The following is an 18,060-nucleotide window of genomic DNA, read 5'->3' as shown; positions in this document are numbered from 1 at the left end:
AGTCATTTCCGCCAGTTCCATGTAGTCCATCAGCTTCATCTGCCATTCTTCCCGGGTGGGTAAATCTTGTGTCTTCCAATACTTTGCGATAAGTATTCTTGCTGCTGTTGTAGCATACATAAAGAAAGTTCTATCCTTCTTTGTCACCAATTGGCCGACCATGCCCAGGAGAAAAGCCTCTGGTTTCTTCAGGAAGGTATATTTAAATACCTTTTTCATTTCATTATAGATCATCTCCCAGAATGTCTTAATCCTTGGGCATGTCCACCAAAGGTGAAAGAATGTACCCTCAGTCTCATTACATTTCCAACATTTATTATCGGGCAGATGGTAAATTTTTGCAAGCTTGACTGGTGTCACATACCACCTATAAATCATTTTCATTAAATTCTCTCTTAAGGCATTACATGCCGTAAACTTCATACCTGTGGTCCATAACTGTTCCCAACCCGAGGTACTATTTCAGGGTTAGCGGAGTCTGTAACCTGAAGCGTCTGTAACCTGAAGTGTATGTAACCCGAGGTACCACTGTCCTGTCCTGTCGCTTATGTCTTTTTATAAGGTTTACAGAGAAAATGAACACTCTCATGCATCCAGTTTCATATGTGCATTCTTCAACGGCATGAATCACCATAGGCAAAACTTTTCAGGGTAGAGAAATGTCTTGCCACGTCCTGCAGTATCTGTAATCTACTGTAATTTTGTGCAATTTTCAGTTCAGTTCAGTGAATTATTGCTGCATGGGTTATTTGACAGCAGGTCAGCCAACGAATTCAAAAAGGCAAAGGGAGGAGGAGGAGGAAGAGTAAGAAAGGAAAGATAGTGACTGCATTCCTTGTATGCCATGAGTGTTTAGCATGGGCAGCTGCTTATATCAGACCAAACCTGTTAATCATGCTGAGCTCCCTTCAGGCTGCATAAAGTCCAGGTCATAAGATAAGACAGGAAAGCGAGTAATCAGAATGCAGGTCTTAGCATCTCTTGGGCATTAAACTCATTATGGAAACTCTATTCATCTTTCATGCGGTCCCAAATTAATTAATTCCCCCAAAGAATGAATGGAAAAGTGCCAATACCACAGCAATACATTTAATTTTGGAAGATTGCTCCCTTAAACCCAATCCTGAACACGTTTCCTGAAAAGTAAATTCTGTTGCTCTCAGTAGGATTTACTTCCAAGGAAGAAGGATCACATCTTAAGCAGAATGACGATGTTTTTCCCCACCCATTTCCTTCCCTATTTTTAAGAACTAGCGTGTAACGGTGGTGGTGGTGGATTCTGCAGGGGCAGAAGTCATTATAATACAACTTTCTAACATGTGGTTCAAGGGGAAATGATTGTGTGTTTCTATGAATTAGGGGGAAAGCACATATCCAGACTCCCGTTATCTGTATAATAATGTGTGGTTTGGGGCCTTTCCATATATTTTTTAAAAAAACTTCACTTCTCTTTAAGCAATTAAACACTGATCCTTTCTCTCTTAGCAATGTAAATCTCCTTAGGAGAGCCCTCCAGGATCAGACCAAAGCCCATCTAGTCCAGCATCCTAATCTCTCAGTGGCCAATCAGATGCCTACAGAAAGTTTGCAAGCAGGACAGGAGTGTAGCAACACTCTTCCCACTTGAACTCCCCAGAAACTGGGTGTTCAAAGAAGAGGCATACTGGAACTCGTTCTTGGCCACCACGGTCAGAAGCTATTATCCTCCACGAATTTGCCAAATTCATCTTGGTTGGTGGCCGGCCATCGCTACCTCTTGCGGCAGTGAATAGAATAGAATAGAATAGAATTTATTATTTTTACCTCATCCTGGGTTTTCCCAGCCACTCTGAGCGGCTTCCAACAGAGTATTAAAATACAGTGGTCTGTTAAACATTAAAAGCTTCCCTAAACAGGGTGTCTTCTAAAAGTCTGGTAGTTGTTCTTCTCTTTGACATCTGGTGGGAGGGCGTTCCACAGGGTGGGTGCCACTACCGAGAAGGCCCTCTGCCTGGTTCCCTGTAACTTGGCTTCTCGCAGTGAGGGAACTGCCAGAAGGACCTCAGCACTGGACCTCAGTGTCCAGGTAGAACGATGGGGGTGGAGACGCTCCTTCAGGTATACTGTTCCATAGTTTAAGTATTATATGAAGAAGTACTTTGTTTTGTCTGCCCTGAATTAAGTTTCAACATTCAGCTTCGTTGGATGGACCCCAGTTTTAGTATCATGACAGAGAGGTTTTTACCGTCCGCCTTCTCCAACCTCAGTGCATATCCTTTTAGAAAATACTTGCGTAAATACGGGCCCTTTGCCAGTAGCCTGTACAGATAATAGATGGAGAGAAATCCATTTGTTGCCTTCCATTTTCCGAAAGAAGAGGTATGTGCTACAGTACGGAGGAGAGGATGGGGAAGGACACAGCCTAAAAATAAATACATACACATAACATACACATCTAAAGAGCAAAAGCTCCACAGAATGGCAGGGGACCAGAAATAGCCTTTGTTGGGGAGGGAATCAAAAGCTCTGAATATTTATAGGAGTCGGCAGAAGAAGAACCAAAAGTTCACAAAATGGCAAAGGGAAGGAATTGTGTTACCAAGGGCAAAAGCCGATAGGTGTCTTTGACACTTGCCTGCCATTTTCCTGGCAATAAAAAAAAAGATGAATAACCACGTAAGAAAAAGTAGCATATCTATTGCTATGTCCTCTAGTTCCTGAGAAATGAAGGTATAAACTTTGTAAGCTAAATTAACAGCTTCTAGGGATTATCATAAAGAAACCCTTGTGGGAAGAACTTTGTAACACTACTAAATTTTGCATCCATTGCAAGGAAATATGCTTGGGGATGGCTGAGGAATTTGATCGTTGCATATTTTAATATGAACTGTGCTTTCTTGTTTAATGCGTGGTTGCAAAATACTGTGACAACAGGATGAAATGGATTTATGAAAAATCTATAAGAAACTGACCTGGGCCTGAAATAGTCTGATCCGTCCATCCCTAAATTTATTTCAAAACTCTGTGGCGCATACGTTGAATTTTATAAAAAAAGATTGAAGGACAGCTTGTTGACATGCTGTAGTGAGGCAGGTGGACTGATGTCTATAAGTGGTTAAAAGTGTTTTAACCAGTGTTGCATTTTTAATATGAGTGGCATGGTGGAATAAGCAATGGAATTGGGTAGGGCAGAACAGGTGTACAATTTGCCTTGGGCATCAGTGGCCACAAGGTAGAATAGTTTCTACTAGTAAACTTCTGGCTGATTGAAAGGCAAGGATTTCTGACTCCCAGTCATTGAACAGTAGTAAATACACCTCTCTTTTGTTTTAATTCTCTGGAACGGTTAATCTTTTGCTAACCGTTTATTTCTGAGATCCAAGGCTGGCACAAGAGATTGTGCCATAGACTCCTCTTTGTGGCAATAGCAGCAACACAGCTATTCTCTTCCTTCCATCCCATTTCTTCTCCTCCTCTCTCCCCCCCCCATCCCTCTTTCCCCTCCCCATTTTTAGGGTGGAGAGCTATTCCATTATCTGTAGCAGCACAGGTGTCTTCTCTGCCACCTTTTCTTCCTTGCCTCTCTCTGAGAAATGGGGTCCAGGCATTCCAGGCGAGTTTGCAACAGTCCATAGAAAGGCTTTTAAAAACAAATTTAAAAGCTTTAAAATGATTCTAAGTTTGAAAAAGCCTCAGCAGTGCCACAGGTATTCTCTTGACCACCTCGCCCAGGATGCCTGTTTCCAAAGATCTTGTTAAATCTTGTTTTGCTTTGGAAACTGTGCATCTTTGGAAAGAGGAACATGGGAAGAAGAGAGGAAGTGTCAAAGACTAGCCACTCAAGCGTATCAATAATCAGTGGAGATTTTTATACTGAAGTCAACAAACTGTCTGCATCAGGATTCTGGAGTCATTCTATACCCTTCAACAGGACACCACTAACATTCCAACCCCAGAGAGAATTGTTTGGAAGTAAAGTCCACCCCAAAGTATTTAAAAACAGATCATAGTGTGCATAGTCAGCAATAGAAATAAATGCAAACATGCTGAATTAGCATATTTTGAGTGTCAAAGTGCTTCATAAACTCCTTTATTTGAAGGAGTTTTCTATCTGAAGGGTCAAGGCCAAGTCTGGTTTAACAACAACAACAAAAGAACCATAAAAAGGGAGAGAAGAGGCTTTGAGTTTTTCCCATCTATAGTGATCACCTGTTTGTCAGACTGAGGAGGCTCACAGCTCACCTGGTCACAGGTGATTCCACTGTGGTCTTTCCATTTAAATTTGAGCGATTGTTTCTAACTTTTCATCTGTGCATTTTAATTAGCACATAGAAATTTCGTTCAACTGTTTTGTTACCTTGTTGTTTTTGGTGGAGCATTTCCTCTTTTTTCCTCTTTATCATATTTTAAAGTGTTGTTATTTACACAAGTTCACATGGAACCAGCGACTGCCATTTTGCCAACTTGTTTGGGCTCATTTGGAAGGCTTTCAAGGGGGTGGGAAGCTCCTTCACAGTTCGCCTGTTGTTTGATCTCTGCCAGACTGATAGCTTTAGATATCGTGGTGGAGAAATATATTCAAATGGGGTTGTGTGGTGCTGTTTTATCAGCGGTCTCCATCTGTAGGGTAAGAGTGAAATTCTCTAAGGAACGAGGTGATAGTGTTACTGTTGCATTTTAAAAGCACTTGGCTCTACAAGCATAGCCACATGCCTGTGGACCTCCCAATAATTAAAAAAACCCCAGGCATTTGCAAGTAATCGATAAAATTCTTGACTGAGCTTAACAAATTATTTTCAAGGAAAGGGTGGCTATTAGGAAACTGTTCCTTAATTGCAAGCAATCCACTACCCAATCAGAATAGTTAACGGCAAGAATCTCCTCTTCAATATGTTGAAAAACCACATTCCATGTAGCATTTATAATCCCAATTGACATGCAACCAGCCCTCGTTTACAACAGGTTTTATTACAACTAGATTTATACTTCACCTTAAATTGAATTGAATTTTGCTGGCAAGCAACACGGGGTCAAGTTTGTTCTAATGAAGGTCTTGTAAAATGGCTGGCATTAAGTTTCTCTCTCTCTCCCTGTCTCTCTCTCTCTCTCTCTCTCTGTGTGTGTCTGTCTGTCTGTCTGTCTGACATAAGAATGAGTGCGTGCATATGTGAATTTCACTGCTCCCTGAACATCCTGCTCATTTCTTCCCATCCTCATACAGCATGGGGTTTTGCCCCATCTCGTTCTCATGTGGTCGGGTGTGGAGGACTCCCTGGTCCTGAATGGGGCAACTGTGCCCCTGAAGGACTAGATGCGCAGCCTGGGAGTCATTTTGGACTCACAGCTGTCCATGGAGGCGCAGGTCAATTCTGTGTCCAGGGCTGCTGTCTACCAGCTCCATCTGGTACGCAGACTGTCTTGCCAGAGTGGTTCATGCTCTAGTTATCTCCCGCTTGGACTACTGCAATGCGCTCTACGTGGGGCTACCTTTGAAGGTGACCCGGAAACTACAATTAATACAGAATGCGACAGCTAGACTGGTGATTGGGAGTGGCCGCCGGGACCATATAACACTGGTCCTGAAAGAGCTAATTTGGCTTCCAGTTCATTTCCAAGCACAATTCAAAGTGTTGGTGCTGACCTTTAAAGCCCTAAACGGCCTTAGTTCTGTATACCTGAAGGACCATCTCCACCTCCATCGTTCAGCCCGAACACTGAGGTCCAGCTCTGAGGGTCTTCTGACTGCGAGAAGTGAGGTTTCAGGGAACCAGGCAGAGGGCCTTCTCAGTAGTGGCGCCCGCCTTGTGGAACGCCCTCCCATCAGATGTCAAGGCAATAAACAAACATCACTTTCTACTGCTATCTAAACAACTTTGGAAAGGTGCTAAATTCTTTGCCGTCATGTTTTCCTCACAGCAAGGAGTTCCATGGCTCAGCTTTCCTCAAATTTGTTCCGAAGGTATTGTGACTTAGCTGCCCCGTTTTAGGCAGAATTTGCTGAGCCAGGTATTCTAAGTGGAGAAGACTTTGAAATATATATTTTCCCTTGCTATCCCTTGAAGTATTTTACCCATCTCCTGTCATTTCTTCTCCCATTCCCCTTTTGTACTCAAATTGTACCTTATTCCCACCCTCCAAATGGCCAATTTCACCCCTCCTCCTCGGTCCAATTTCTTACTATAAGAGTTTCCCTCTCTTTATTTCTCCCTCCTTTCCCTACCCTGTTTGCTTGGTGATTAAATATTAACTTTTATTTCACTTTCTGATTTCTTTCCACTTCTCCTTTGGCCCTTTCCCCTCCAGGGAGGGAGAACTTCCTTTCCACCTCCCTCCTTGAGCATCTGTCTCCCAGGCACCTCTGCACAGCATATAAGGAGCTGCTGGTACTGACATTCATCCAACCAAAAGACACTGTGGTGGCACTTGAAGCTCAAGGCTCACCGGTGGTGGCTCACTGTTTGAGGAACACAGAGTATCTCCATGGCTGAGACTCACCTAGAAAGAGGAACGTGGTGTGAGAAAGCATCAAACACCAGCTGCAGTCAGCTGCCAGAACTATGTAACTAGTTTTTCCTAAGCAAGGAGCATTGTGTCTTTGAAATGCCTCCTCCTAAAGCTCCTAGACCGTGTGTTTTCTGCCAGCTGGCTTTTGTGTGTCAAATAAAAGGCCACACAAAATCTGGGATGCCATCTTCCTGTTTTTCGTTGTGAGAGCGTGGCAGCCATTTTGGTTGCTGCGATTTCACGCCATGGTTCCCCCCCCCCCCAAAAAAGACCCCCACACTTTTTCAGGCATGGCACCCTAAAACGCACACTCGGGTAAAAAGCATGTTGCGAAATTGTGGCAACCAAAATGGCCGACGTATTCTTGCGATAAAAAACAGGATGCCCCGGTTTTCCTGGGACACTTGTGGGGTATATTAAAACTTTGTCACTGAAAATATATTGGGGCTTATGGGCTAAGGGTTTGCCATACCTCTTCTAACACAATTCAGTTAATACCGTAGCTCCAAACCAAAATGGCTGCACTGCTTCATCTGTGAAATAACTTAAAAGCAAACTTCTTCCAAATAACCTAAGTGCTTTCTGGTGTCACTTTACTCTTCTGTGAACAGTTAGGAACACATGAAGCATCTTCTTCTGAGTCAGAACATTGGTTCATCGAACTGTGCAGGATTTTGGACAGGTGACTTTCTCAACTCCCCACTTTGAGATGCCAGGGATATTGAAACTTGGACCTTCTCTGGAACTGAGCCAAAGCCCTTCTTCAAATTATCCAAGCATTACCCAGTCTTGCTTTATTTTAAAATACATTTTCTAGAACACCTATTTCAAGGTCTAGGCTGAAATCCTATCTCTTTCCGTACAGCCAAAAGTGCTTAAAAAAGCTGCAAAGAACCGTGGTCCAAGCCTCTTGCCTTTCGTACGCAAAAATAGATGTGGAAACATTTATACGGTGTCCATACAGTCTGCTTAGCACCAGCACTAATTTTAATGTGTCAATTCCTTGTTTGGGTCCAAACTGACAGTGATCTAACTGCATGTAACATGCTGATCACATAGCAAGTGACACTCATGAGAACTATATTCTCCTTGTCTCTTCCTCAAAAGCCAGTTATGGCTTGGAATAATAGGAAGTTCCAGTCATGGTCGTGGGATATGTAGCTAGAAGCCTGAGCTATATATACTGTACATAGTGACAGTTCAGATCCCGGTTGCTCTTCAGAAAATGTTGCTAGAGAGCAGAGGGTCAACTTGGATTCCCTAGTCAGGAGTGAGTGAATGTCATGGACTGGCTGGAAGCAGAGGAGTGGTGGGAGGCAACAGCTGGGGAACCCCCTAGGGAAGAAGGCTCAGTTCCAGGGGGTTGGTGGTGGGACAACAATGAGTGGTCAGAGGGAGAAGAGGGGGCAGACGGGGAAGAGGTGGTGTCGGAAGCTGAAGAGGCAACAGGGTTTAGTGAGCAGGAAGAGGCTGTGGCAGAGAGCAGTCCAGACTCAGAGGCAGGAGAGGAGAAGGGCCAGAAGACGGAGATGGTATGGCCTGCAATATGAGCAGGCCTGCAATGCTCTGGGACAGCCTTGTAGCTGCCACGAAGTCCTGATGTGCTGGTCCCGGGGGCTAACTGAGAGGCGAGGTCCGATTCCAGTTCGAGGTCGATGGTGCAGTATGGAGGCTGTCCATCAAAGCTGTAGCTGGGTCCAAGGCAGGGAGTCGGGTGGGGTCAGGAACTCTGGCAGAAGAGCAGGACAGAGTGCAGGCGGGAACAGGCTAGCAACAACGTTGCTCCGGCAACCTGAGACTGGGGCTGACTGGCTTTTATCTGCCTCGAGGCATAGGGCAACCCCAGTCCACAGGTGACTCGCCTCTCCTGGCCTGGAGGCGAGCACTCCTCCTGCAGGAACTTAGTTCCCTCCGCCTTTCTGCCCTGAGCTGCTGCAGTTCAGGAGAGGCTGGAGGGTTACTGGACCCAGAGGCAACCTCCTCTTCCCCTGATGGGGCTGAGAGTGGAGCACCTGCAGGCAATGCGTCCTCCATCACCTCAGGGGCCAGAGCAGACTCAGCTGGTGCCTGCACCTGAGATCCAGCACAGGTGAGGACCCTTCAGGCTCAGGCCCCAGCCCCGGCTCAGCTGGTTCTGGAGGCGGGGACCCCTGTGCAGGCTGGGATTCCTCAGGTTCAGCCTCTGAGTCTGAATCCCAGGCCATCACACCTGAGCCCAGTCCTGATGTAACGCTACAGTCCCCCAATAAAATAACACAAGGGTACTCCACCATGTTCAAGACCTCCTCCACCAGCTTAGGCAGGAAAACTATAGGGCAACTACAATGTAGTTCAAGCAAATATTGAGGGGAAGGCCTTTTGAGTTCCTCACTGTAGTGCTTCGGCTATGGAGCATATTTGGCAGAAGAGGAAAATCCCAGGCCAGGAAGCTCATACCAACAGATCCTGAAGAGCCCTCAGCATTCATCCTCCTGATTGCCCATGCTTGCTTGGGCTGGTGGCAATTGTACTTCAGCAACATCTGCAGGGCCAAAGGTTCCCCAGCCTTGCTAGAAATATATAGGGACAGTAAAAAAAAAAAGTCTTAGATACCAGTCACCACATTTGCACCTCAGATCATGATGTTTGAACCTCCTGCTATACTTACCTGTGCATGTATATATTACAGCATACATCCACAACGTTTTCCTGTAGCTCTGGATGTAGTTAACGTAACTTTTGGCAGCTGGGTATCACAAATAATGTGGTAATGAGAAGCTTGTTAACACTTATGTGGAAGAATTATTCCTGGCTGCTGCTGACATTCAAACTCGTTTAATAGACACACTGGAGTGTGTTTATTTGTTTTAACATATGGCACTGGAAAACTGATTCCGTGTTTCCTCGTGTTTTTATTTTCCGTCAGGCCAAGAACCAGTCTCACCATCTGCCAGGCCTACAACAGTCTTTAAGTACTTTGAGTGTGTCTCTGTTGGAGAGTTAAACTAGTGTAACCATCATCTCCCCTTTGCAAGTAACTCCGGTCATTTTAGTTCTGTGACGGGACCTAGAGATCTCTAGCAGAGGATATATTGGCTGAAGCAAGGACAGTTAAGCTGGAATAAAATCAAAATTCTAGGGACGTTCACACTCAGTATGTGTGTACCATCATACCTCGGGTTACAGACCCTTCAGGTTGCGTTATTTCGGGTTACAGACCGCCGAAACCCGGAAGTACCAGAACGGGTTACTTCCGGGTTTCGGCTGTCGTGCATGTGCAGAAGCGCCGAATCACAACCTGTGCGTGCACAGACGCGCCACTCCGGGTTGCAAACGCTGCAGGTTGGATCACGTTCGCAAGCCAAGCGTCAACTGTACTTGAATGCTTGAGCTGAAACGCTTGTATAGTTATTCACATGAGCGTACACTCCAAGTACCTGTGTACACAGTACCCGAGCTGTGCAAACTAACAAGTGTGCGTTCTTTCACACAAACACTTGTACATGGGTAGAGACAGCTGTGTTCAGTGTGATGTGTGAAGAAGCCTATTGTCTGCCCTCCTTTTTCCATTCTCAGACTGTCCTTGTGTTTGTTTGTTTTTTAATTTTCCTATTCAGTTCTATATTTGCTGCTGCTTCCATGATCTCCAGACACCAGAGAGCGAGCTACTTTTTAAATGAAAGGGGGAAAGGGGGGAACAGGGCCTGGAAATTCTCCGATAGAAGACCTCCATCACATCTGGGCTCCCTGTGGCTTCCGTCTTGTGTATAATTGTGTTTTCCTAGTAGTGTCGGGAAGCGGGGACATTGCTCACTTTCCAAAAGAGATGCCAAGAAGGCTCAGGCCTGTGTGGGAGTCGTGCCATCTTCCCTGGATGGAAGCCTGCTTGCTTCTTAATTCTAAATGCTTCTAATTCTTAGTTGTTGTTTTTTTAAGGCTAGCATATTTCAAATGGAAAGATGCTTCTTCTGGAGCATGGGTAGGCAACCTAAGGCCCAGGGGCCAGATCCAGCCCAATCGCCTTCTCAATCCGGCCGGCGGACGGTCCAGGAATCAGCGTGTTTCTACATGAATATAATGTGTGCTTTTATTTAAAAGGCATCTCTGGGTTATTTGTGGGGCATAGGAATTTATTCATTCCACCCCCCCCCCCAAAAAAAAATAGTCCGTGTTAAGTTGTGGGTGAACATATCAGATGGCACAGCGATTCTCCAAACAGCTCTTGTTTATTCACAGGTCAGAACAGAACTGAACTGAAGGGTTCAGCCAGCCTGCTTATATAGAGCTCCAGTACAACGTAACTGTAACAACTTTCTGTAACTATCCAATCACTGAACATCACTTTCGATCCCTTATTTGCATATGTGGACCTGAACTATCTATAGTATCCCCCTGCTGGCCCAGGGTGAGAACTTCAGTACATAACAGTCCGGCCCCCTACAAGGTCTGAGGGACAGTGGACCGCCCCCCTGCTGAAAAAGTTTGCTGACCCCTGTTCTGGAGCAATAAGGCAACCCCCCCTTTCCAACGTTGCTCCCCATGCATTGCTAGACCTCTGCGGTTATTTGATGGGCAGGCACTTCCGCATGCAAATTGTAACTGAACCATAAGGTGGAAATCAAAATAAGGGCCGGCCCTACTATTAGGCAACTGATTTTGTGTCTTGTGAAAGAGCAGGACTTTTTTAGTAGTAATAATAATAATAATAATAATAATAATAATAATATTGTTATATTTTTACTGACAGGACACGGGAAAAACACCGGTGGGATGTCCTGCCTCAGGTGCCAAAATAACTTGACTATTTTGCTGCCTTGGATATTACATACCTTGACTTTGCCTCTGGCGACAATGTCTCTTGAGCCAGCCCTGAACCCAAAGTATGCTTACCTGAAAGTTTAACTCCATCCAAATCTATAGGACTTATCAGAGGATGAGAGACTGTGAAATATGACACCCCCCCCCCCATTTTAATACAAAGAACAAAACTCCCACTCTGAAAATCCACCTTGCAACTCCTGTGTCAACTTCATATTGATTTCACACCCACACACACCAATGTAGCCGAAGCAACTATCGTCCTATCCATATAACACATTCAAAGCACATGGCTTTCCCCAAAGAATGCTGGGAACTGTAGTTTATCCCTCACAGAGCTACGATTCTCAGTACCTTTAAGAAACTACAGCTCCCAGGAGTCTCTGGGGGAAAGATAGTGCCTTTAAACGTACAATGTTTATGTACCTGAGAAAATATGCAGTCAGCACAGTATATCAGTGTAAATTCAGACTTTCTGCAACTGCAGTATAAGCACAAGCTTCTTCTAGTTGTATTGTTTTACAGTGCAATGCTATGCATATCTACTCGGATATCTGTTCACTTTAATGGGACTTAATTCCAGGCAAGTGATTGTAATATTGCAGTCTTGGGCACTAAAATACCAAATGTCAACCGCAAAAGAATAACATGGCAGGGCATGTGAAATAAGACTGAGTAAACAATATTAAAATTATGGTATGAGGAGAAACTGTATGGGGGCAATATAATAGTTTACATCTCTAGCAATGCTAACATGCACTGACATGAACTTCGGTTTCTCGGGGGGGGGGCAGAGAGAGGAAGGGAAAGGCACTTTGTACATGCTCTGAGGTAATTCTGTTCTGTTAAAAAGGGGTGTGGCTACAGATAGCAGAGGGAAGTGTTAAATGGAAGTGAGGATACAAGGCCAGCGATACCTTCAAAATATGTTTTTTATTATTATTATTTAGCTGACACCACTCTGATACGAGCTTTTTCTTTCCAGTTTGTAATGTTGAGGCAGATGCTATGCAAAGATTTCTCACGGCGTGATATTGTTTGGTTCACAGGCTCAGACTGCATGAAGAAAAGATAATTAAAGATCGGAGACATCACCTGAAGACATATCCAAACTGCTTCGTTGCCAAAGAACTGATTGACTGGCTGATTGATCACAAGGAGGCCTCTGACAGGGAGACTGCAATTAAACTAGTGCAAAAATTACTGGATCGTAGCATCATTCACCACGGTGGGTGGAAAGAAGCAGCACACCTGAGCCCATAGCCAGAAACTATAGTTAAGGGTGCAGGCAGGTCTGACCTGGTGATCGTCGTGTGTTATTAGTCAATATGAAAGAACAAAAACCTAAATAATGATTGTGAAGATTGCTTAACTATTATAATAGCATTTATATTTGGAGTGTTTAGCATGCGTTATTTTAGGGCCAAACCAAACACTGCATTATTCACATTTTTTAAAGTAATAAAAGCCCTGTTTATTTTAAAGAAAAAGCAGCTGGATTAAATCATTATACACACACACACACACACACACACACACACGTGTGTGTATATATATATATTTATATATATATATACACACACACACACACACACACATATATACATACACAGTATATATATGTGTGTGTGTGTTTAATTACTTAAACCCAGGGCTAGCCAATGTTTTGTCCTTCAGATGATGTTGGACTACAACTCCCATCAGCCTCAGCTAACATTTTCAGGGGTCAGAAATTATGGCAGTTGAAGCATAGCTGTCAGCGTTTCCCCTTTTTAAAGGGAAATTCCCATATTCCAAATAGGATTCCTCGCAAGAAAAGGCAAAAGTTGACAGCTATGAGTTGAAGTCCAACAACATATGGTGAGCCACATGTTGGACACTATCAGACCCCATGCACAGATAAAATCCATAAGTCTCTCTTACCCACAGTCTCAAAATCTGAATAAAAATAAGAGACTGAACACTAGTTTGGTAGGAGTACAAGAAAGCAAAAAAGAAAATTTGCAGAAAATTAAAATAAGATGTGTTAATTAACCTAACGACAATAAAAGGAGCAAAGGGAGCAAAGCAGAGAAAAACAAAAAGGGGGTCATAAATGATGAAAAACATGAAATTGCATAAGGGGGTTTAATGAAGGAAGATAAGAAGGTAGAACTCTGAAGATAGTTGAAACTTATAAGACGTTTTGAATAAATATTGGACAATGGAGGGAACTGTTAAAGAGAAATATACAGAGATTTAAGTGCATAAAAGAAAATGAAATAAGTGGACAAACAGAGATAGGCTGCAGCTGAGAGATAAAAAGACCAGTAATTGATTGGCCGTGTTCACATGTAACAATAAACTGGGGTTTGTAGCTTACGCTAAATAAAGATCTAGCCACTGCATGCTGCCCACTTGCTTCGACTTCACTCCTCCCCTGGTGTAAGCAGGATAAACAAACTGGGAACTGTGGTTTGTTGCTTCTGAACAAGATGCCATTGGTAAGTCGGCAACAAACTATGGTTTCAGGTTGGCCAGTGGCCATGACTCTCTAGATAGCAACGATTCAGGATCTCATCTTTGAACGTAAGGGGGGAAGCCAAGTTTTCCAGGTTTGTTTAGCCTGCGCACACCAAAGGAGGCTCAAAGTGGCTGCAATTGGGCAGATTGCTTATTCGTCATAAACCACAATAAGCCAGAAACCTATCATTACCTGTGAACACGGCCATTGATCACAAGATAGAAAGAGAGTTTTGATAAGTGGTGCAAACCTATGGCGGGGCCCTGTTTGTGGATTGCCTTCCCTTCTAAGAAATGGCTGGTGCTGATTCTTATTAGTTCACAATGCAAGCTGAAGGTCCACTTGTTCACTTAGGCTTTTGTTTGGTGTTGCAGTTTAAAACAGGAATGAGTGTGACGTTCACATATGAGAGTGCTGGAGGTGAAATAGTTAAACAAGTTACCCAATCAGAACCCAGGGGGGTGGAGTCAGAGGGACTATAAAACCAACTCTGGGAGGGGCGGAGGAAGGAGTTCGTTGGGAGTTGGTTGGAGTGGGAGTGAATTGGGATAGAGTCTGTGGGTAGGTTGAATTAGTGTAGCAAAATAAGTTGAGTCAGGAACAGTTAGGAGCTAGGAATACAAATAAATATCTGAGAGGTGGTTTAGTGAGTGAGAGCAGGTAGCGGAAGTTATAGGACTGGATAGGCACCCCATGATTGTAATTGACCGATACCGTTTATGAAACCACACACTTGTTAAACTGCAATAAATAAACAGAAGTTTGTGTTCCAATTTAACCCTGACTGGACTCAGTATTGTCCCAGGTAGGGCCTGGGTGGTGGCAGCGAGAAATAAAGTGGTGGCACAGGGATCAATAGACAGTGAAACGTCCGGGGACCCTGTGTGATCGCCACAATGAGGATTAGATGTTATTCTGTTTCCGTGTTACGCTGGTTTTAATATGTGTTATTTATTTATTGTTGTATCTCCAGCTTAACTTATCACACAGGGCACTATGAAGATAAAATGGTGGGGGACAGAGAACAATGAAACACCACCCCATGCTCCTTAGTGGAAGGGTGGGGTAAAAATGCAATAAATTATAATCAACAGATTATTATTTTTTAAAAGGTCAGTAATTCCCCCCGCCTATAAATGGCTGTGGATAATAAAGTAGGAATGCATGCAGAGCTTCACAAACTAAGGTTTTTTTTAACGAAGTACAATAAAAGGTCAATCGTTTTTGTGGTTTATTTGAAGCCTGTTTTTTTTTGTAAAGAAAAACAATGATTTAGTATCTGCATTGCTTCCAGATTCATAATGATGATTACTGCAAGTTCTTGATGTGAAGTGTTTACTATTTCTTCTTCTTCTGGGTTTTGCACTTCAGTTTGCGATGAGCATAAGGAATTCAAGGACCTCAAACTTTTCTACCGCTTTCGGAAAGATGATGGAACGTTCCCACTTGACAACGAAGTGAAGGCCTTCATGAGAGGACAGAGGCTGTATGAAAAGTAGGTTGCACACAGAAGGTTGACAGTGTTACCTGCTCTTTATCGGCTTGTGTTGATTAACAACTAGAAAAATGGTCTTACATTCATAGGTTCTTACTGAATTGCATTATCCTTTATTAAGAACGGCATCTTCCGTCTCCTCAGTTTTCCCAAGAGAAAGGTTATACTGACAGAGATGAGTCCTGAGCATATAATTAAGATTTGAAACAGATGGTTGGATGGAGATTCTTAATATCCTGTCAGATTATATGGGTCAAATAACAGAGGAGTTTGCCACCTGCGACGAGGTCCGTGTCATTTTTGCTCAGACTGAAGGGGTTGTTTGCAGCATGCCTGATTTAGGCGCAAGTAGCAACAAGTACAACATGTGAGCTGACATTTACTGGAAATGGATATGCAAAAGGTGAACAGATTGTTCAATTCATGAGGGGTGTTTTGGTACAACACTAGCATTTATGAGCAGCACACGTGGCTCTTTCAGGTGCAAGGAACAGAGTGAAATGTGTTTTTATTTGTCTGACTGCAGCTAGGGATGGACCAACGTGTCAGCTTTGTTTCCTCTCATTTTCTCGTTTCCACAAGCTTAAGTTCTGTCCCCTGCATTACTCTGCAATTTTTCTAAGTCCTCAAGACAATGCACCAGCATTTTAGTGTGAATTTCTCATTAACATGCACGTTTGTATGGAATTTTGCCTAATATATGCACTTCTGCAAAACAATTTCCCCTGAAACAAAGCATTTTTCTGTGTTACTCTTACCAATAAACCAAAAGATACCTCAGGCCCAAATGCCATATATAACCAACTTAAAGGTAAAGGTAAAGGTACCCCTGACGGTTAGGTCCAGTCGTGGACAACTCTCGGGTTGTGGCGCTCATCTCACTTTATAGGCCGAGGGAGCCAGCATTTGTCCGCAGACAGTTTTTCCGAGTCATGTGGCCAGCATGACTAAGCCGCTTCTGGCATACCAGAGCAGCGCACGGAAATGCCGTTTACCTTACCGCTGGAGCGGTACCTATTTGTCTACTTGCACTCTGAGGTGCTTTCGAACCACTAGGTTGGCAGGAGCTGGGACCAAACAACGGAAGCTCACCCCGCCACAGGGATTCGAACCGCTGACCTTCCAATTGGCAAGCCCTAGGCTCTGTGGTTTAGACCACAGCGCCACCCGCGTCCATAACCAACTTAGAAATAGCAAAACAGCGAAGGGCCTTCACTTTGGCCCGATGCCAGGTCCTCCCCTCAGCTATCCAGGAAGGCCGTTTTATGGAAGGTACCATAGGAGGAGAGGAAATGCCCTTGTGCCTCAGGGCAACTAGAAACTACAGAAAATGTCTTCTTCCACTGCCAATATTATGCAGATGTATGAGTCAGGTTCTTCCTGCCAATACTACACAAATTCCCTGGACGGACAGAGCAACTCTACACCCCCTTGCTACTTCAAGACGCATACCCAGACGTAACATACACAGCAGCCAGATTTTGCGCTGCTATGATGGACATTCGCCGAAGAATGGTTTGGGTCACGCACCTGACCTAAACTGAGGGCTCATACGCAAGACCCGTGCCCTCTCTTGCACCCTTCCCTTCCATAGTTATTTTAGCAACTGCTTGCTTTCAACCTTCTAGCTGATTTTAAGGCTCCCTCACGCATCCCCTTAAGTCACCCCTTTTATCTGTTTTATTTCCTAAATTCCTGTGTTTTCTGTTTTAACTTATGCTGGTCTGTGACCGTCATAAAGTTGTTGTTGTTGATGATGATGATATTTGTAGCAATATATGCATTTTCATGGACTCTTTACCCCAGTTTTTGCATTCTTGTACATGTTACTTGCTTGGGGAACTGCATGGCATGTACTTGCCCTCAGAGGGGAAAAATGCATGTGAGAAATGAAAGAAAGTAGGTGCTTTGTAACACTGAGAATTGCATTCCAGAGCTGTCTCAAATAGTGGTTTGTCTGTCAGATGTCCTCAGGAATCTTACCTAGCATAACAGAAATGGCTAATCCGTGTAATGATGGGCGATATACAAATTTTAATAATAAGGATGTTGAGTATGTTTGCCCCTAGTAAGGGACTGTAGGAGATCAGAATAGGGCTTGGGAAAAACAGTGGTACCTCGGGTTAAGAACTTAATTCGTTCTAGAGGTCCGTTCTTAACCTGAAACTGTTCTTAACGTGAGGTACCACTTTAGCTAATGGGGCCTCCCGCTACCACCGTACGATTTCTGTTCTCATCCTGAAGCAAAGTTCTTAACCTGAGGTACTGTTTCTGTGTTAGCAAAGTCTGTAACCTGAAGCGTCTGTAACCCAAGGTACCATTGTAAAAGCAAGAAGCTGTGGCCTTTACCAGATGCTGTTGTTGTTTAGTCGTTTAGTCGTGTCCGACTTTTCATGACCCCATGGACCAGAGCACGCCAGGCACTCCTGTCTTCCACTGCCTTCCGTAGTTTGGTCAAACTCATGCTGGTAGCTTTGATAGCACTGTCCAACCATCTCATCTTCTGTCATCCCCTTCTCCTTGTGCCCTCCATCTTTCCCAACATCAGGTCTTTTCCAGAGAGTCTTCTCTTCTCATGAGGTGGCCAAAGTATTGGAGCCTCAGCTTCAGGATCTGTCCTTCCAGTGAGCACTCAGGGCTGATTTCCTTCAGAATGGATAGGTTTGATCTTCTTGCAGTCCATGGGACTCTCAAGAGTCTCCTCCAGCACCATAATTCAAAAGCATCAATTCTTTGGTGATCAGCCTTCTTTATGGTCCAGCTCTCACTTCCATACATCACT

General features: G+C 44.0%; 1 protein-coding gene across 3 annotated transcripts in view; it reads left to right on the top strand.

Annotated features, from left to right (window-relative positions):
- The window catches only part of DEPTOR (DEP domain containing MTOR interacting protein), a 64,132-nt gene that overhangs the window by 2,693 nt on the left and 43,379 nt on the right, over positions 1–18,060 (top strand). For all 3 annotated transcript variants that reach the window (XM_081012725.1, XM_081012724.1, XM_081012723.1), the window contains exons 3-4: positions 12,330–12,508; positions 15,155–15,278. In XM_081012725.1, coding sequence (XP_080868851.1) covers positions 12,330–12,508; positions 15,155–15,278 — 303 coding nt within the window. The remainder of the gene's footprint in view (positions 1–12,329; positions 12,509–15,154; positions 15,279–18,060) is intronic.

Source organism: Podarcis pityusensis, assembly GCF_964106645.2.
Source record: "Podarcis pityusensis genome assembly, chromosome: 7".
Classification (NCBI taxonomy): domain Eukaryota; kingdom Metazoa; phylum Chordata; class Lepidosauria; order Squamata; family Lacertidae; genus Podarcis; species Podarcis pityusensis.
The sequence above is the reverse complement of the archived record's forward strand: the minus strand, read 5'-3'. Positions and strand labels throughout refer to the sequence as shown.